The 21681-nt window shown below is 35.0% G+C and overlaps 1 protein-coding gene across 1 annotated transcript; it reads right to left on the bottom strand.

The window, feature by feature from the left end:
• Positions 1-5876: 5876 nt before the first annotated feature.
• Positions 5877-21141, bottom strand: LOC140246878 (deoxynucleoside triphosphate triphosphohydrolase SAMHD1 homolog). Its single transcript, XM_072326203.1, has 14 exons — positions 21096-21141; positions 19992-20372; positions 18366-18463; positions 17709-17831; positions 15855-16015; positions 14034-14208; positions 13441-13590; positions 12697-12909; positions 12195-12286; positions 11251-11307; positions 10406-10595; positions 9291-9410; positions 6607-6711; positions 5877-6032 (listed from the first exon to the last, which is right to left on the bottom strand). Exons 1-14 carry the CDS (start codon positions 21139-21141, stop codon positions 5877-5879), a joined length of 2067 nt encoding a protein of 688 aa, XP_072182304.1.
• Positions 21142-21681: the final 540 nt, after the last annotated feature.

Here is a 21681-nt window from a genome sequence, read left to right as displayed (position 1 = left end):
TCGATATTAAATACTCATTCTCATTTCCTTTGCTTTTTTTTTTTTTGGAGGGGAAGGGGGTCTGTGAGAGAGGATTTGTTACACACAACCATGTCTAATGAAGAATTTAATCACATGATATAACTAAAGCAGAGTTGAAATTCACTGTCTTTTATGGAAAGAGTGCCTTATTTTGTGTTAATTATTCTCTTCCATTTCTTTTACATTTTCCTGCAGTGGTCTACCGAGCAGTTCGAAAGCAGAGAAAAGAGCAACTATACAGACTTCAGAACAGCTGTGCACGCCCGTCAGAATCTCATGAAAGATGGAGTGGATTGTGCACTAGATCAGTCAACTCTAGAAGAAAAATGATAACACTCGGATTGTTTATATAGGATCAGGTAAATCTTTCACAGTTAGATTAAGAACTCGCAAAACTCAACTGTGAAGTGTTAATGACTATTCTCACGTTATGAAGGCACAAGAAAGATTTTTTTTTATATTGATATGAAACTAAAGGTTCTATTTCGAAAAAAAAAATACGATGAGGGCTTATTGCCCTTTGAAATGATGACTATCAACTTTAGGTAAAACTATCACTTGTTCATATCAAATATTGTTGTAAATGCTTGCCCTCAAAATCAATATCATGTCGATTGAAACATGTCAACTTATTTCAGAAAACCAGGGAAATAGTAACCTTATTTCCTGCAAAATTTTCATATCTTATTTTGAGCCTAATCCCTCCAGGAGCTCTCAGACAACGCAGATGTAAATTGCAGCACAGCAAATCGCTGTTGTGATTAGACGTTTATTGAAATGTGTTTAAAGTGAATACTGTTGCAAATTTTCCCTTCGTTTAAGCTGCCTAATAATTGTTCTTTACCCAAGTATTTACTTCTTACTACACTTGATCTTCAACAACAGTAAGGATTAAAAATGTTATGTGTGCTATTTACTATAGTGTAATTTGTAGATGTTTTGATCTTCCAAGGTAAAAATTGATGCGAAGGTCTGGTATGGTAATAGTATAACTAATCTCCAGAAAAAAAAAAAACAACAACAACAACAACAACAATTATGTTCTGTTAAAAATTTTGTTCCCAGGGTTTTGTTCAACTGTGGTACGTATGTAAGCTAATAACTTTACTCGGGAAGTAAATGACATTTTTTTTTTCTATTTCTAATTAACCATCATGATAATGTTTAGTTACTGCTGATTTGCTTTCAATGTGATAAAAGCATAATGGCATACCGAACTCTCTCTTAAATTTTAAGAAGAAAGCGTAGATATCTATGTCATATTTTTAGAACTTGCAAATAATCGAATGATTTTTGTAATGCTGTTATCTTTGAGAAACAGATGTACACACATTGTTCCCTATAAACCTTTCAGAAGATGTAAATCAGTCTCTGCATCTACATTTCTGTCATGTCTTTCTCAAAGTTATTCTACTGAGAGAATGTTTGCAACTCTGACAAGTCTGAGGTGTGTGTGTGTGTGTTTTGTGTGTTTTTGTACTTGCTTGGTTGTGTGTGTGCGTGTGTGTGTGTGTGTGTGTGGTCAAGTTACACCTAAAAACATTAAAACCTGGATTCATGCATTGTTATTATTGTTGTTGTTCAAAGAATTGAGGCATATTATCATTAGAAGTTTTAACCTTACGGATACAATTCATGCTATCAACCAAACATTAACAACTTATAACGATAAACAAAGTACACAATATCATTCTTTCTGTTCAAATCCTTTCATCTCAATGGAACGTGTATAAATAGATAAATCAAAGAAAAGATAGAAATTAAAAAAGGAGTCTCAATATTAACACATTAAATGCGTGTATGTCTCTTTCAAACGAAGTGAATGTACAGATGTCTATACAATTTTTTTGATACCCATTTTATTTCATTTTTTGCCAGTTCTCAAACAGTCCATTTTACAGACTTTACCCAAACTCGTACTTTAGTTGTCGATATTAATCCAAATCCATGTTTTTGTTACAACAACATGAATGATAAACCAAATATAATTATGTTTCCAATGAAAAATCTTACATCAAGGGATAAAAAACATACACTTAAAGATAATAAAAAAGAATGGACATCTCAATAAACTATAAACTGTATATGCAAATGAGGTAAAACAAAAATGAAAGGTAATTGGTAGATAACAACTAATTACATTTTAGCACATACTCGGTAAGTTTTCAGAAAGAAAAAACCATGAATGTTCTCTTGCATCGATAATTTTGCAAGCTACTGTGTTTTACTATTCTTAATATATATTTAAACACATATAACGGGACTTTTATTATCCAGTTAACAAAATTGTCAAATAAACAAATGATAGAGATTGTTGCCATTGAGTCGGGATACGTCATTCTGCCTAATTACATTGATGAAAGGGTTAAGGCGCAGATATTTGTAAGTCGAGATACGTTCTTTTGGCATACTGAAGTGGCTTCGCGGGAGAATGCTTACGCGCCGTAAGTCAGGATACGTTCTTTTGCCTAATTGATATGTTGCCGCGTGAGGATTCTCGCACAACGTAAGTAAGGATACGCTCTTTTGGCAAACTAGAATTACTCATAAGCACAGTGCTGTGATCCGCTAAAATGCTGTATCTATTCTAAACATGGCAATTACTCTAAAACGGGAAGTCCTATTTTACTGAAATTTTATCGAGATATTCTTTATTAATGCCTAAGAAACTTCGCCGCTTCAATAGTGTTTTACTCCTATGACGGAAAAATGGGAACCAATTGAATTTTCAAACTCGTTTTTCTCAGAACATGATATTCTGAGTTACGTTGTTTTGCCTTATTACGGCCGACCGGGTGTATATAGAATTCCAATTTTGTTTCCCAAAGCCCTTTGATAACATGGAATTCTACAGGTAAACGAAAAAAAAAAAACACAACTTAAGTACTTCAAAATAATAGACCACAAACTTCAAAGCATAATTATCTTGCTACACACGTATTCCTTTTCTTCTATATTATTACTTCTACTACTGGTAATACTACTTCAGCAACGAGATTCAATTTTTTGGTGTGGTGTTTCTTAACGTGGATGCTATTTGGGTTTTGTGCTCTTTCGAGTGTCTGCCTGGTGTTTGTTGTGCAAATAAAAAGACCCCTAATGTTGCCTAGTTGGCTTATGTGGCTCAACAGACTTCTTTTGGCTAAGGATTGCAGACATTTTAAACCACATTCACCAAACGAACCTGTTCATATATAGAATACATAATATACACTTAATAGAATAGATAAAATTCTATCTAACCAATGTATACAAATTTGACTTACCTTCACAAGACGATTTGGCGAGTTGGCCCGATGTTGCGAGTCACATACAATGCAGCATATCAGGCAAAGAGGTGCTGTGTGATCGAATGATATGTGCCGTGGTTATTGATTTATCATATCTAAACGCTGTCTGGCAGCTCTCCTGCCAAGCTCATTTGCGTCACTGAACATGAACGTGTAAAGCACTGCGGTAAACAAGAGATGGACATTGACCACGTTCAACAATTACGCACCCGCTATCAAACCTTCTGAAGTCAACAACTTCATGTGGCTGCTGTTGCATGTTGACAATGCATATGATTGTTTCAGTGAAGTGAGAAAAAGGAAAATGCTTAACCCTTTGAGGACGGTCTGATTTTGCTACAACAAGCATTTCCCACAGAAACTGCTTGTCCGAGTCTCATGATACTCGGGATTTGTCCTCAATGGGTTAACGGAGAGAACCACTGCGACTCAGATATCTCGGCAAACAAATAATGTATATATATATATATGTATATATATATATATTATGTTCGTATGTGTGAGTGTGTGTGTGTGTGTGTGTGTGCATGGCATGTCAGTATACAAAGTACTTATGATAATTTTGTAAGTTGCAGAGTACTTAAAAAGATTCCCATTTAACTGTTCGCTATTTAGGTACAGGTATTTCTTGAAATTACGTTTAAAGTCTTCCTTGCATCTCTGCAACCCCTCTCTTCGCTCTCTCTCTCTCTCTCTTTCTCTTTCTCTTTCTCTCATGTGCTATATCTTGTAAACGAAATTTGTAAACGAGTGAATGCAACTTTATTTTGCCAATACCCGTCGAAGGGTAAAATATATAATTGATAGCTTAACGTTGTTCAGAGCGAAGTATTCTTACATAATTGGACATGATTTCGCTATTCATTATTCTTTTTGTTTTTTCTCAGGTTTATTGTGCATAGGTTTTGTGCATGCCTTCCATACTCCTATGCATTTCTTTTTGAATCGATAACACATTGAAACTATGATACAAGCATAGTAATATGTGACTTGTTTATTACTGTACATTTAATGTACGTAAAAGTGTATATCAATAAGAACTGTGATTTGGAAATACTCCAGGGACATCCCACAATTAGACCGACACCCACGACTTCGACATTGAAATAGGTCAGTGAGTCACACAGCCGTGATTAACTATTCGACCCTCTACATGAAAAATAACATATCCTAGTACAAACACAAAGAACAACAAAGTCAATTCGGTACTATGGTAGATAATGTTATAAACATTTAAAGAAAAATACGCCAAACATTTGATATCGTACGTAGATGTAGATTATGATACATTTGAAGCAAAACTTGATTTGTGGTGATGTGCTATCTTATGGGACAAGATAAAATCCATATTCTGTACGCGAGATGGAGAATGTTTATTGAACAATGACTCTTTCACCCGTGACGAAACTTTTAACGAGTACCAGTACAAGTAGGTCCTAATGCATTCATATCAATGGTTATTACATTGATAACGTAGTTTTATGTTCCTGAGAAAATAGGTAATTTGATGCAAACAATTTGTATCATTGGGAAAAGGCAGAGAAAATATCGTCTTCTGTTTTACAACGGTCAAAACAATGGAAGGAATGACTGCTTCAGAGGGACGAAAGGGATTGTTTCCACTCGTACCGTCGTAACATTGTCACGTTCTTACGCTTGTAATGTCTTCTGGGCTGACCCAGTACGATTATTAATCACGGAATGACATTTCAATTTCCAAACGGATGTTGCATGAGAAAATACATATCCAGAACATGCTCCAGTCCACTCCAGAGCTTGTATCCAACATGATAGCTCAAGTGCTAATCCACCAAACACCTTAGGTTTATAATGAATGTGTGCTGGTACACCAACCTCCTCACTGGATATTCAAAACCTTGTTTCCCATCGCAATGTGAAATATTAAAACTGTTTCGAGGGTTACGTATTTTGACTCATTATACAAAGCAATTGCTCAAAACATAAAGAGAAAATGCATGAATAGCATGAAATTGGTAAGGACCATAGACCAAGGACCATAGACCAAGGTAAGGACCATAGACCAAGAGGGAGAGAGAAAGAGGGAGAGAGAGAGGAGGGGGGGGGGAGTCTTTCACAACTCGTGCAGTGTTCGCGTTCTCTTTAACAGTAGGATGAAGTTTTCGCTACACGACCGTGAGACCGAGAATACGCGGAAGCAATCACCTGTGACAGTCCCAGTACTCGGACTCCCGTCCCTGGCCATATCGAAGCAGTTCGCTTTCCTGTAATAGGACGGAGGCGTGGGGACAATATCGCTGATTGGCTGGCTGGCTGGCTGGCTCACTCCTGCCCAGCATCGGGGACCGAACGCTAGTTTGGCCAAGGAGGTACCTCCTTGGTTTGGCCGAGTACCGTACTTGTTGTTCCCCAGGACGGGACGTTTCTGGGACTCGATCATGCGCTGAGGAAAATTTAGCACACGGCAAGCTCAACTGCCGGCTGCGTCGTGCTTGCGAAAACTCGCTACTTCGTTACGAAATAAACACATGACCGTCATGTGTCAGACCACAATCTCATAACACAACCATGAAACCAATAAACCTGCTAAAGTTCTGAAGGAGTTTCTCCCATTCGCCGTCTGATGTGCCGCTCAAGATGGTTCTTGTAATATTTCCGAGCTGCTGTTAAATTTGCACTGAGCACGTTGGTGTAGATTCGCACTGTCACGTCCTCCATGTGTTTAGGAACATCAGCTGGTATCTGAAGAACGAAATAATCGGGCGATGCAGATAAAACAATGGACAATGGACTTGTAGGTCGCAAGGAATACCTTTATTCCCTTTTTACATAACTTAAGAAATGTCACAACATAAAATACAAAAACATAAATGACGTGTCAGGACAGGCGCATTTGTCGGTCACGCAGTCAGTATTGTTGAAAATGTCCCTGACGACTGTTGCATTGTGGCAATTTGAATTCAGTCAGATTCGTCGTAGAGTCATAGGTCTTATTTTCCGCACTAATTTTGTTGGCACTTTATATATAATGTGTATATATATATATATATATATATATATATATATATGTGTGTATGTGTGTGTGTGTGCGTGTGTATTAACTTATTAGGCGCGTTCATTTATTCATTACAAAAGAAAAGAAAACACATTCTCAAGAAAATCAGGCAAATCAGGCAATAATCAATTACATGAATGAATCTTTGCCCTTTCAAAAACTTTGGGTTAGTCTTTCAAATTTAACCGTTTAAGTTAATGGAACTAATATTCTCAGAAATGTACTGTGCTGCAGTTTATGTAGCACGTATAACAGGTTTACCTCTTCACGCTTCAATCGCTTTGCCTTGCTGTCTTTCGCCCTGGTGTAGAAGGGGATATTGAGAAAGGGATTGTTGTCACCCATCCCATAATCAAAGGTCGATACCTGCAGAAAGAAAGAATGAGTATGATTATTTACATAAATACATGTAATCTGTATATGAACTCTGAAGATCCGAATGTACTGTTCACTTTGTGCAATGAAACAATTATAATGTGACCCTGCATCACAAAACCGACAAAAATTCGGCAGACATGAAGTTTTAGTTAAGAGCAGATTTCGAAAGAATAGACTAAGCTTTAAAATGATATACCTCAATTCAAATGGACTCTCCCTCTACCTGATAGAATATTGAAAATAATGAACCCACTTCTGGAAAAGTGTGTACTATAAAGAAAAGAAACTCTCACTTGCAGGATCTAATTCTAACCGTGGAACCGTGCTCTGTGCATTGAATGGGACATCAGAACATAATGTAACACTTCACAGTAACAATGAAGGGATTATCAACTTATACTGCAATTTATTATGCTTTATCAAATCCCTCTATTCAAGACTAATTCCAACTTTCCAAGTAGTGGCATCATCTTTTCAAAAGTTATCAGATTGAAAGTGAAGAGTGTGTAAGTAATTCTAAAAAATTAAAACGCCACTACGACACACCTAATCAAACTATTTTTTTTAAGTGTTCTAGAATAACTGCTAAAACATGTAAAACACACTATTTCCTGTTGTTTTGTATTCACAGACTTTGGCATATTGTAGAAGAAGATTTGCTCTTTAAGAAAATATGAACGCCGCAGGATTGACTACATTAACCTGTTTCACCTATTTTGAGTCCTCACACAAGATCAGTTTGCGTGTGTAGTAATGCACGGTCACACAATATCGAATTTAATTTAATATTGTATAAGACAAAATTAGGTTGCGATCAAAAAAATGATTGTGCTTTTTCCTTTTTTTTTCTAGATCACTTTCGTTGTTTAAGAAGCTTGATGATGTATATTTCAAGACGCAGTATAATTTCTTTGAAACCCTTTACATCCTCTTCACTTTTAACTCTGGTTGCTTTTGAAAATACAGTGCTACAGCTTTGAACGTTGTGAATGGACATTAATAGAATGCAATGGTTTAAAGTTGGAAAAAAAGTTATGCTAAAAGTCATGATTTACCAGTTGAAACAATAACACAGCATTACTGTTTCAAAATAGTTCTAAAATGTTACTTAGTAATATAACCAACCAATGTAAAAATATGAATTAGTATAATCAATGCTACGTATTGTTACATATACAAATGTGAACAATATAGTAACAATGTTTCCAGGCTAAACGGTCTACAGTTATGATTTATTGATAAAAAAAATGATATCTCCTTATTTATTAGGATTTATTGCGCATTTTTAATATGGTAGGAAATTTTGAGATACAACTGATACATATACATTAAATGTGACATCTTGAACATTTTTAAAGTTTTTAATCAATTTTCCCAAAGGTAAACAGGACCTTTTATTCAATAATCCCTTCACTGCGGTTGCCTTGGAGGCTTATATCCTGTTTTCGGTTCCGCTCGAAGCACAACTTGGTGAGATTCTGAAAGCATTTTTATAGACTCAAAACTCACAAAAATATCTTATATCAGTTATCATAATTACAGGATGCGGACTCTCTTTTTATTATTTAGGTAGTTTAAACGAGTCAATTTGCATTGAGTTATATATCATTTTAAAGCCTGGGATCTGTTTTGTCAGAATCTGCCCTTAGCTAAGAATACTAATCTGTAAAATTTTTGTTCGTTTTTTGAAACGTGGTCACACATCGTGAAACCTTCACTCTACTCTACATTGATGTTTTTCATTTCAAATGGTTTTGTAATGCAGGGTTACATACAATATGAAGCATTCAATTTACTTTATATTACAGCTTCTCCTTTAGAGGAAATCCCATACTCAGGGAATTCCGTCTGTAAGAACAAGACTGATATTTGTTTTTGAAGGGAAACCACGATTCAAGATTAAACACAGTTTCAAAGCGTGGCGGTTCGATATGTTTGAGTTTAATAATAACCTTAAAATGTACTCACATGAAACACCACACACACAGACACAGACACACATACACACACACAGACTTCAGTTAGAATTTTCTCATCTTTTATATTAGACCTATAGACTATGATAGATTTGTGGATATTTGATTCCTTTGTTTCCTTGCCATGGTTCAAACACACACACACACACACACACACACACTCTGTCTTTCTCTCCCTATATTGAAATTATAGATGAGAATTAAGGAAGCTTTTTATAAAAGCTTGAATTCAAGAAAACACATACCTAAACCTGTTCTCAACCTATTACCCATATTCCATTATTGGTCGTGTGAGGAAAGCCATATAGGCAGATACGAATCCATATAGTAATATCGTATGGTTTTTTTTTTGTTTTTTTTTTTGTTTTGTTTTTTGCTATGGTCAAATACATTCAATGAAAATTTTCTGTTAATTGTACTTCGGGTTGTTAACATCTGCTGCATGTTCCTCTAGGCTACACTGGACGTAGAAAATGCGTGAGTTTCAGTTTCATACTAATGTTTATAGAAAAATAAGAGTCTGTTGTAATAAGATGTTGTTCAATTTTGCTAATGCGAAGAATCATATAATAACATTACAGAAAAACAAACAGAAGTCACGATATACACCTCCACGACGAAATTCCCCTCTTCCCAAGCGGTGTCTACAGGAGTTGAAGCGTCATCTCGTCGTAGGAGTTTCGTCAGTTCATCCCTGTCTGTAGTGATTAGCTGAAAAAGAAATGCCATAATTTATTTGAAGAGGTTGCTTCCGAAAGGCGTTAAATCCATCAATTTTTCGATGGGTTTAGCGACTTTTGTAAGCAAGCTCTTTATATTTACATAACAGTGTCACTGGGGCGGCGTGTGTTCTTGTTCTGTTTTTGTATAGACCTTTTTAACTGGTGACCTTTTTTTTTTTTTTTTTTCTGGCGTATTTGTCTCCGATAATAGGGAGTTTTCGCTACACGACCGGAAGACCAAGAAAACGCGGGAGCAATCAGCTGTGACAGTCCCGGTACTCGGACTCCCGTCCCCATATCTAAGCAGTTTCGCTTTCCTGTACAGGACGGGAGCGTATGGACAAGATTGCTGATTGGCTGACTGGCTGGCTGGCTCACTCGCTGCCCAGCATCGGGACCGAACGCGATTTTGGCCGAGTCCCGTACTTGTTTTCCGCAGGACGGGACGTTTCTCTGCTTTGATCATGCGCAGAAGCAAATTTTGCGCACGGTACGCTCAACTCCCGGCCGCGTCGTGCTTGCGAAAACTCCCTAGTATTGTTGATAACCGCGAGATACATTTTAAAGCCAGAGAAAGAGAAAACATTCACTGATACAATTATGTTTTCCTCCAAGAAAATCAATGTCCTCTCTTAAGTCTTGCCATCAGCCTTTTCACGTGGATATCTATCTTAAGACAGAAAAATAACACACTGAAATCATTTGAATTTATTCTTTTTTCACAATGTGACAAAGGAGACAGCGTCATTTAATATTTTCAACTAGGTATATCTTTAAGATAAAAACATAAGGTCTCATAAAAAGTTATATGACCCTGACCACAAATAACTATTGCCAGTATCCCATATATTACCAACCTTCAGTCATGTGTACATGTGCATGCACTAGATACCATTGGAAATCCCAAAGCATGACATTAGGGCCCTGAAGAATGTTTTAGGGGAATTGGTAGGCCATACGAAGAATCATATCCAATTAACACACCTCTTCTTTGGCCTGCGTGATTTCTACAACACATTGATACAACTGTCTGCAGTGGATACGGCGGATGATTTCTCTGGCTTTCACCATTCCCGGCTCAGTGGATCTCGACTGCATGATGTCACGTTCGATGCCATCAGTTACCTGGCAAAATGCATCAACGTCCTCTACGCAATCTATCAGATCGCATTCCCTTCTGGAAAGAAAACAAAAACCAACAAATACAAATACAATTAACAATAACATGGCAATGGAATTTTATTTACCCAGGCAGCGCGGCAGCATGTGCCACATCCTTCCTTATTATAGTATGAGAAGAAGAAATATCAAATGTACTCACTTGATAACTTGATATGCAGCCTTTACAACCTAAAAAAAAAAATAATAATAATTAATTTTGTACATGACTAATTCCCTGATGGGTGACAAAAAATAACATCTCCACCTGTAGAAAACATAGATCTACAAGTAAAGGGTTTGTTTGCAAAAACCGATAGGTCCATTTTTGAAGATTTTAAAGTACGCTCTCTGTCATAAAGTACAAAATAAAATCTTTTAAATGATATATCGGGCACTACATATAAACGTATATTTTTGAAGTTATGGTCAAAAGAAGAAAAACATTTTCTTATTATTCTCCTTATTTTTCTTGACCTTTAATCGCAAATACCTCCATTTGGCAAATATGGACTTATCGGTTTTTGCAAACAAATTCTTCAAGTATTTACCCTTTTCGCAACTGAAAGACAAATCCTTAACAAAATACGATAATATGACGTCATATGACGTCATCAAAATTAGTTTGAGCGGTGTGGAGATGACAATATTGAATTAGTATACGATCTTACCCTTCCGCATTCTGGAAATTGAGGTGTTTGGCGGCTGCTCGAAATGCATCTTTATACCTGTAAAAAAAGAAAGAAAAAGAAAATAAAACAAGGACAATAGCTTTACCGGCACATCCCTTTTATCAAAACAGGGATCGAAACGTTTACCACGTAGACCTTTTTTTATTATTCTCACAAAGTGATTTAAATGTGCATTACCACGTTTTTCCTTTACATAAGAATTGTTTGTGCTAAGCATTGAACAGAACAATGTATATATATATATATATACATATATATACTATATATATATATATATACATATGTATATATATATATATATATATATATGAAGAGTTTGTTCGCAAAAACCGATAAGTCCATATTTGCCAAATGGAGTCATTTGCGCTTAAAGGTCAAGAAAAATAAAGAGAATAATAAGAAATTGTTGCTTCTTTTGACCATAACTTCAAAAATGTACCTTTATATGTAGTGACCAATATATCATTTAAAAGGTATTATTTGGTACTTTATGACAGAAACTACACTTCAAAATCTTCAAAAATGGACTTATCGGTTTTTGCGAACAAAATCTTCATATATATAAATAAATACATATATATATATATATATATATATATATATATATTTACTTTAATAGCTGTTTTAGAAAATGTGCATTTTGCGATACTGCCTCTTACATTAAGAGATAAAAAAGAACAAACAACGAAATTTATGTGAAACAAATTGCTATAAAAATGTATTTGCCATAAAATTTAAATAGGTTCTTGTATGCATTAACAAAAGAGAGATCTCCTGAGAAATTAAAAAAAAAAAGTGATGTTACATTAACTGAAGAGGCAGAAACGCACATTGCTGCTACTAGTCTGTTGTCCATTCTGTAAGTTTGCTAGCAAAATCCATAGATCATAGAGAATAAACAACAACAATAATTCGATGCTCACATAATTGATACCGCGGTAGTCACTCTGTGATGATATGCAGCGTAATGAAGGCGACGTCTTGTAAGAAACAAATGATTCAGATCATTTGCAACCTGGTAAAGGCATTAACGATCAGAAAATTACCACAATATCAAAACCTAGTCATTTGCCATTTGTGCAATTAAGCACAGTATGTTTCGCGTTGTAACACTTAGGTCCTTAGGGAATCAAGTGCATTTTGTTCTCTTACACTAGAATGTATCGTGTCTACAGAGAGTGATATAACGCATTATAATTGTTTATTATCGTGCATCTTATCACAATTAATTTATGATAGGTTTATGATAGGTATGATAGGTATCATATTTTGAAATGAAATAATGCATTTCAAAATAAAGGTTACATTATCATTTTATTGAATTATACATAGTGTCCAATTTCGAAGAGCAGGTCATTGGAAACTTCCTTTAATTTGATTTAGAAAACCAAAATGTTTCTTTACAAAATAGGCATACATTTGTACCTTATCTCTGAAGCATAGCTCTTTCCGGGTGAGTTTCCCATCACCATCAATAAGGCAAGGCTTCACAGCAGACATGATGTGTTCGACGTGGAATGCTGATGCTATACCCAACAAATGGGCGTCCCTGGCAACGTAATCCCATTTGTCGACGTCGACTCCGTTGACGCTGTTGCTAACGATTTGCTTAATGTAGAACTTTTCGTTGGGAATCAGCTGAAAGTGAAGAATGTCGTGAGAGATGTTGGGCAAGGTGAGGTTTTGAATAAAAATATTTAGTTATGATACGTTATGCAATGAGAGGCCTTTACATTCTTTAAAGTATAAAGAAATGAGAACAACCAAACAAAAAAAAATGAAATTTGTGATGAGTCGGTGTGCATGTGCGCGTCCTTGTTTCTGCTCTTTCTTGCCCACACATACCACAATAATGTTGACAATATGTGTATCAAGTATGGCTTTAATAAATGCGTCCAAATGTTGCCATGAAATCATGATAAACTGTTTATTTTTCATACAAAGTAAAATGAAATAGTGCGATAAAAAGAAAAAAAAACCTTACTTTCTTTTTTCTTTTCTTTTTTTTTTGCCAACAGAATAGCATTTTCCCGCATATTTTCCTTATTAACCACTGAGTAATCGATAGTATAAAAGAATGAAACAGGAGTAACAAGAACAAAATAAACAAACTAGCAAATAAACAAAAAATACATACACACGCACAATTTACAATAGGAAAATGCATACCTCGCTATCGTTTTGCCCAGTGGTCTTGCCGCTGATGAGTTCACAAATGATGTTCACCTCTTTGTCAAAAATTCCAAACTTTTCAAGTTTGTCTTGAAGGTTATGTTTCTCAATCAAATACCTCAGGATGAGCGTAGATTGTTCTTCGGGCTAATTCATTAATAGGAAACAGGAAATACAACCAATAAAACAAACATGAACGTGGTGTTTTAGACATCTAATGCTTATCTCAACTAAATAAATATTTCTTCTACAGAGTTAAAACAAAACATACTTGGTTCATTGTGATATTAATTTCTTGATTAAGTCATGGAGGGGGATGAGATCTCAATATAAAACATTAATTTGTAAGCCTTAACTTTCCTAACAAATTTGTTCATAACTGTTGTTTCATATCTATTTCACAATTCTATATTGAAATTAAAGATTTTAACTAATAAGAAATTAATTAGATACGAGTGAAACACTACAGGGTAATTCTACTCTGGAAGTTACAATACCAAATATTCTTAACGCTTTTAACTATAGATAAGTTATTTTTAAATACGTTGTTCTTATCGTATCCCTACTAATTTGGCAAGTAATTGTCTTACCGTCCAGTTCTTTCCTTGCTCTGCCATGAATTCTTGAAAAGTGTGAGAAAGAGGCCCTTGACCAAGATCTTGACACAAACCGGCAATTTCTACACAACGTACATCGCCAATTGTCATGTTTATTGGATCCAGGGATCGAAGCTTTTTGGCGAGTTTCCCTGCCATGAAACATACCCTATATCAAAAGGAATATACAACAGTTACAAAGTAAATAGTAAAGAAACACACTGTCAAGAGATATCTATAGCTATGAATAAATACATAAGCATAATTGGTATTATACCTCGAGATTATTGCTGTTTATAACGTAGGCACAGAGAAAATACAGACATAAGAAATTATCGTTATCTCGTAGAGTCCTTTCTAGGCACAATTTTGACAAAAACATTTGTTATATATATATATATATATATATATATATATATATATATATAATGTGAAGCGGGCTTGGCCTTGTACGTGGTGGGTGCTGCATTATCTTTGGGTATATGTGTGACGGAAGAATGACTCGCAGACGTTGCAGGGATGTTCACTATGGCCTTTATTTCCCAAGCTTTCCACCGTTTAATCAGCCTTTTTCAAGGGCTTGATGAGACATAAACATAAAAGCAAAATAGCAACCAATTTGCATGCATTTGAACAGAAATAGAAAATAATAAGAAGCCAATCAAACAGAATATAGACAGCAACAAGACATCCACACCAATTTGCGTTACATTAATTGCCTTCGTCTGCGAGTCATTCTTCCGTCATATATATGAAGAATTTATTTGCAAAAACCGATAAGTCCATATTTGCCAAATGGAGATATTTGCGATTAAAGGTCAAGAAAAATAAAGAGAATAATAAGAACATTTTTGCTTCTTTTGACCATAACTTCAAAAATGTGCTTTATATGTAGTGACCAATATATCATTTAAAAGGTATTATTTTGTACTTTATGACAGAGACCATACTTTGAAATCTTCAAAAATGGACTTATCGGTTTTTGCGAAGAAACTCTTCATATATATATATATATATATATGACTCTGCATCACAAAAAAAAAAATCACCAGATATGGGTTTTTTGTTAAAATAAATCCTAAAAGAGCAGACCTTGAGTATTAAAATGATATATAACTCAATTCAAGTGAAGTCTTCAGACCTATCTAAATATTTTGGAGAATGCACATGCTCCCGGAAAAGTGTGAACTGAGAAAAAAGGCTCTGAAGTTCTAACTTTGTAATGAATTGGACAAAAACAGCATGTAAATCACCGGAACACCAACAATGAAGGGGTTATCAAGATGGAATAGAACATACTTCATCAAAACATTCTGCTCATGAGTAATGCCAACTTTCAAAGCAGTTGCATCCTTTTTTTCTTTCTAAAATCATTAGACCTGAAAGTGAAGAGCGTGGACAGGATTTTTAAGAAATGGAAAGGGAGTTTTAAGAAACACCAAACCACACTTTTCTACTAAAAAAATAAGGGATTCGAGAACAGTTCTAAAAATACAATTTTTCTGTTTCATTTATGATGCGAAAATTCAGAAAAATAGAGAAGAAGACTTTCTCTTTCACAAAAAAGATGAAAAACTCAAGGTTGGCTAATTTACCCTTTTTCTCAGTCCTCACTATAGCCCAGTAGGCTGAACTTTTTGTTGGTTTTGTGATGTAAGGTTGTATATACATATAAATTATATATATATATATATATTTAATATGCATATATATATATATATATATATATATATATATATATATATATATATATATATATATATATATATCAGCATCATTTTATATAACTTGTAGGAAAAAGAAAATGCTTGTCACCCTAATGAGTGGTCGAATCTGGTGTGAACTGCACATGGATATACAAAGCAGACTGGTCCAAGCTGTTTGATAAAGCGCAACCGCTGAAACTCCGGTGTGTCGATAATAAGCTGACAGTAGGAAGGTACTTCAATGATCCCATGTATAACGTCATTGATGGTCTGCAGGTGTGAAAAAAAGTCTTTCAATGTCAGTCTCAGATTATCTTAACATTGATGTAACTGTTGTTCCACGGGTATTCTTCTAAAAGAACAGTACTTTCTTGGTACGATTACGAACAATTGTAGCTGTGAGCAAAAATATACTGGTACCTGTCAACACATCTCACAACAAAGCCTAAAAAAAAAATAATAATTTTGTATGTCACAAGTAAATAGAATGGCTTATATAGGTTATAATGATGAGTTATAACATCATAACATCATGCTATTAAGAAGCTACAGTTTATTGAGAATAGGGGAGCTTATGCTTGGAATATCTCTCTTGAATTACCACTACAATTGTAACTATAGCAACATTAAAAACCTGTTTGTCTTCACTTCCAACATAGTAATCATATGGATGAGGAAAAGAAAATAGTACACCTGTCGCATCGGGATTCTTTGTGTGCATACTGATTGAAGTATTTTACCTTCCCTTTCGAAACGTGTTAAATACAGCGTCACTTTTTGTACGTAAACTATAATAAGAGACACAAGAATCCAAAGACTACCAACGAATGGACAGTAACAAGTTATTACCTTAGTGGATATGCGGGTATTTCCTGAAATGAAACATTTGGTTGTAAAATGAATATCAATGACAATTGCAGAGAATACATGACATGGGTGTTACTATCAAGAGGTTGACTTATGTTGCAGAATCACAAACGATTTTTTTTCTAATTTAGTTTTTTTTTTTATTAATAATATGAATGGGGAGGAAATAAATGATTGAATGATGTCTTGAATTGCTATCTACCAATGTGCACAGAGTCAAAAGTCCCTGACACAAAAAAAAAATTAATACCCCATCATGGAGCCTTTTTGCTTGGAGAAATGCAATACAACGCCATCGCGTCACTACGCAAAATAAATGCACTTGGTATAAAACTTAAATTGTGAACACGTCAGAGAAAAAAACACACATAAAAAAAGCTCCATTATTATTTTAAGTTTGATCAAATGAAATTGCGTATGTATTGTGTTCTTAACCTTTTATGTAAAATATTTACATTGATGCCTGTACACTTAATTGAGTAATTTGATAAGACATTCCAAGTTAAATTTTCGCATGAGGGTCAGTTCAATGAAGACTCAATGTCTCCTTGTTTTCCCCTTCCATACAAAATATAAAGGACTTGATCCACAATTTAAATAGGAGAGTAATATCGCAGCGAAGACTGCAGATTTTGCCATGACATTTACCTTTACTTTCATTGACCACACCTGATGTTGACGGAATGGCGCCGAGGTCATCTTCTATTTTTTGTTGCATAAAATGAAAAAAAAAAAGAGAAGCAAAATCGTATGACGTAGGCCTATATATATATATGTATATCTATATATATTATATACATTTTATATATGCATGTATATATGCTTGTATGTAAATATATACTCGTATATATATATATATATACATTCTATTTCCAGAAACTAATTTTAAAATGTGTAGGATAGTATATCTTTTTGCGTATTTTTTCCTGTATTTATATTCTATTCATTGTAATAAACAACTAAATAAGACAATATGACAAATAAACATTTGTTCCTATCACTCCTTTTGTGTGAAATTGACACTGAGGAAATGTAATGATAACGTAGCAATATTGAGGCCATGTACATTTAGCATTATTTTCTTTTCTTTCTTTACCGTTCCCTTCGTCTTGAAGAAATGGAGACGAAGACTGCTCGTCTGCAGAATCCCCACGAGTCTCCAAATTAATTCCTGATTGAAGCGATGATCTCTCGCTCCTTTTGGGAAGACCGCTTTTGTCTACATAAAATAAGATCAAAGTAAATAGTTGGATATCGATTGCAGCTTTCAGAAAGGATTCCCTTTTTAAACGAATATTTGATAAAATAAATGAAGAAATGTGACCTCTACCCTTCTACTCAGTCATTTATAAAACCTGCAAACGTATGTAACTCAGGGATGATATGATTGTCGAATATCCATATCGTCAGCCATCTCTTATCTCCTTGTTCCGTATGAAAGTATCTCTTTATTTAATCACTTTTAAGCATGACACTCATGTTTTCTCTCACTGAGAGAAAACATGCCTTACCAAACATTTTCTTATTTTTTTCCATAAATTCACTCCTTATCAATACGTAATTGGTTCATCTAAGAAAACTGCTGGAATAGGTAAATGTCATCATTACACGCATGTCACCGGACTGCTTTTGTGACTAATAAACAAAACAAAAATCATTGCCAAGAATAAATTCCCATTTAGACTGTTTGTTGCACATTTTCTTGAATCAGATCATAACCCATTCCAGTAAGTTTACCTTTCTTCCTAATTACAACTGCTACCACCACAAGCGAGGCCACTCCAAGAACCACGAGACAGACGTACAAAGCAATGAGATTTAGGCCTGAGGCTGGTCTTTCTATTCGTTCTCCTGAAGCAGAAAAAAAAAGAAAAGAAATTACAATAGAATACGAATACCAACTCGACGGAAATTTGTAGTGAATAACAGTAATTAGTTTTCCTTTCACTATCTCTTTCATTAAAGGCATAATTTACCCTTTGCAGATAAAACAAAAAAAAACAACATTAGTGACATAAAATAGTTCTTAAATGTAAGAGATAGAAACAACCATTGTAAAAATTTGAATTTGCATAATCGATTTAAATGTTGTTAAATATACAACATTTTGAACAATAGTAATAATAAAATGTTGCCACTTGCTAGACTAAACCGTCTACAGTTATGGTTTAATTATGGAAAAAAAAAATCTCCTTATATTTCAGGCTTTATTGCCACAATTTTTATATGATACGATGCTTTGCGGTACAACAGAACTACACATGTGCATTGAATGTCATTAATTGATTTGATTTTAAATCACTGTTCCAAAATTTAAGCAGGAACTTTAAGCTTTTGTTGCACTATTTGTGACCGTGCATCACAAAACAAACCAAAAGTCGCATCCCTTGATTTTACGCGAGGACTCAAAACGGGTGAAATGGGTAAACTAAGTCAATCTTGATTCTATTTCCTGAAAGAACTATCTTTCTTTTACATTATTCCTGAGTCTGAGATGATAACACGAATGGGAAAGTATGTTTTCAGCAGTTTTTCTACAACCCTTTTCCGGGGGAGAGTAGAATGACCAGTTATGTATTAGAGACCCCGTTTTATTTCTTAAAATCTTCCCCCCCCCCAAAAAAAAAAAAAAAAAAATCAAAATCGTTTTCAAATCTAATAACTTTTGAGAGGATATTGCTACTTTTTTGTAAGTTGATACTGCTCATTGCTCATGCTCAATTTCAACTTCCGAGCCTCTTTTCTCAGTTCACACCTTTTCAGATTATGTGCTTTCTTTCCAGTATTTAGGCAGGTTATGGGAGTCCATTTTAATTGAGTTATACATCATTTCAAGGCTAAGAGTCTGATCTTTCAAATTCCGCCCTTAACTAAAAATCCCTTTCTGGCGACTTTTTGTTGTTGTTGTTGATTTTGTTTTAAATTTATTTATTTATTTATTTATTTATTTTTTTTAAGCAGGGTCACATTTTTTGTCCCTACAATTTCACTTACCTGTGGTAGTAGCTTTTAATCTTAGATAACTGCTTATGATACATTCAGTGTTATTGCTTTGAGGTCTGCATTAATGAATCACTTCTCGCATTGAGATTTTTTTTTTTTTTTTAATGTACGTATGCTCAACACAGCTTAATGTGAAATCATTTCTCTTACATTAGAAGCAATTGCTAAAGATAATTTTAATAACTTTACTTACAATAACACGATGAAGCAATGCTCAAGTGATGTTCCGAATTTGTAACATCATCATTATTGTCTCCGGGATGTAGAGGCAACGAGCAGCACAAATGCACATACTCCCCCCACCCCTCTCTCTCTCTCTCTCTCTCCCTCTGATTCTGTTTGTAATGAGTATGAAAAGATGGTCATTACTATTTACCTAACCCTTGAATGTCTGTTACGTTGAGAAGAGTTGCATTATCGACGATTTCTTCGGCACTCTCCAAGATCTGGCCGCAACGGTAGCATCCCGTGTCATGGCTGGATACATTCAACAGTATCAAGTCGAAATCGGCTCTCAAGATAAGTCTTGCCTGGAATTTCTGCGTCAGGTGAGCTCCGTATTCAATCGAACCACGGACTGGCCATTCAGTAACAAGTTCTTCGTAGCTTTGGTTTCTGCACGTTGATAATGGAGCTGCCGAGGTGGAATACTTCCAGAACTGATTCTCAACGTTGGCGCCATATTCCAATGAGCAATGCAATGTAACATCTTGCCCAGAGTCAGTTTGCACTGATCGGACAGCAGTAGCCAATATCACTGGTGGATAGGAAACAAAGGAGGGAATATTGAAATTATCATGGGCGATCACACACACACACACACACACACACACACAACCGCACATACACACAAACAAAAAAGACACATCTTTTGAAAGACGGCGGCGAAAAAAAAGATATAATGAAGGATATTAACCGAGCCAGCCTTACATTTAACAAGAACTGCACATCAAAGGAGCTAAGTAAAGTCTAAAAGCATTTGTTACTTGGACTGAAAATGTGCATCATGTACGAGCCGCTCAGAGCCCCACTTCCATTTAAATCAAGAAAGCTTTTCGTATTCATTTTTCTTTGATTTACAAACGGTATCAGCCATACAATGAACAATACAGAAGAGCTTGGGAGTAGCTGGTTCCACAGAATATTAACAAACAAACACACACACACACGCACACACACATACACAGATGATTTCAGTTCATGAGAGTGCACTGTGCCATGCTACATTATCTATGCCCTGAATAAAGAAAATATATTGAGGAGTCCACTAAAATTGAAGATGTTTTATATTGCGGACAACTTATACAATATACTCAAGACTTACAACTGAGAAAAGAAAATATTCTGAAAAAAACAAACAAACATAAAAGGACAGACACAACAGAAAGATCAACAAACAAAAAATACGATATCACAAAAGCACACCATGACGTACATGACAGTATAGTGTCTACAAACTGTTGCCACAGAGAATTCTTACCGCGGAGAGTCAGAATGCAGACTGCAACTGACTTGTGACCAGCCATTGTGTCACACGGCAAAGGTTGGGGTTTTGCGTTATCTGCAAATTCACGAGTGGAAAAAAAATAAAGTTATTCAAAAAAACCTTTCTTCCACTCCAACACACAAGATAGCATTCCTTCCAAGTTGCAATGAGTTAGACAGAAAACCCCTTAACCACAAGACTTTATGTGTTTTGTTTTGTTGTTTTTGTTGTTGTTTTTTTTTTTTTTACTAGCAACATCAATCAGTACAGATTCATATCGGTATACAGCAATTTACCATTCTAAAGTACATAATATCTTAAAACTCAACTCTTACTCGCAACATGTATACATAGCAAAGCTTCCTCTAGGACTTTCGTTACTATAACGGAAAAAAGTGTTTAATGATAAAACGGAATACCAAAGATACATCATCTTACCTTCTCGAGGACATGATAGACACACATCAAGTTTTATTATGCAAGTGATATAGTAGAACAGTGTAGGCGCTATACCAGTGAAAATGAGCATGCACTTTGCAACACAACCCCAGCCTTCTATGTCTAGCACATTGAATAATGT

The sequence above is a fragment of the Diadema setosum genome, chromosome 3, assembly GCF_964275005.1.
Source record: "Diadema setosum chromosome 3, eeDiaSeto1, whole genome shotgun sequence".
Taxonomy (NCBI): Eukaryota; Metazoa; Echinodermata; class Echinoidea; order Diadematoida; family Diadematidae; genus Diadema; species Diadema setosum.
This window is presented reverse-complemented; position numbering and strand designations above follow the sequence as displayed.

Coding starts and splice junctions, on each gene's coding strand:
- LOC140246878 (XM_072326203.1), bottom strand. CDS start 21,141: ATGGCTGGTCACAAGTCAGTTGCAGTCTGCATTCTGACTCTCCGCG. Junction 18,464..19,991: donor AACAGACATTCAAGGGTTAG/GTAAATAGTAAT, acceptor TTTCTGCTTCAG/GAGAACGAATAGAAAGACCA. Junction 11,308..12,194: donor ACTACCGCGGTATCAATTAT/GTGAGCATCGAA, acceptor CTTTTTTTACAG/GTATAAAGATGCATTTCGAG.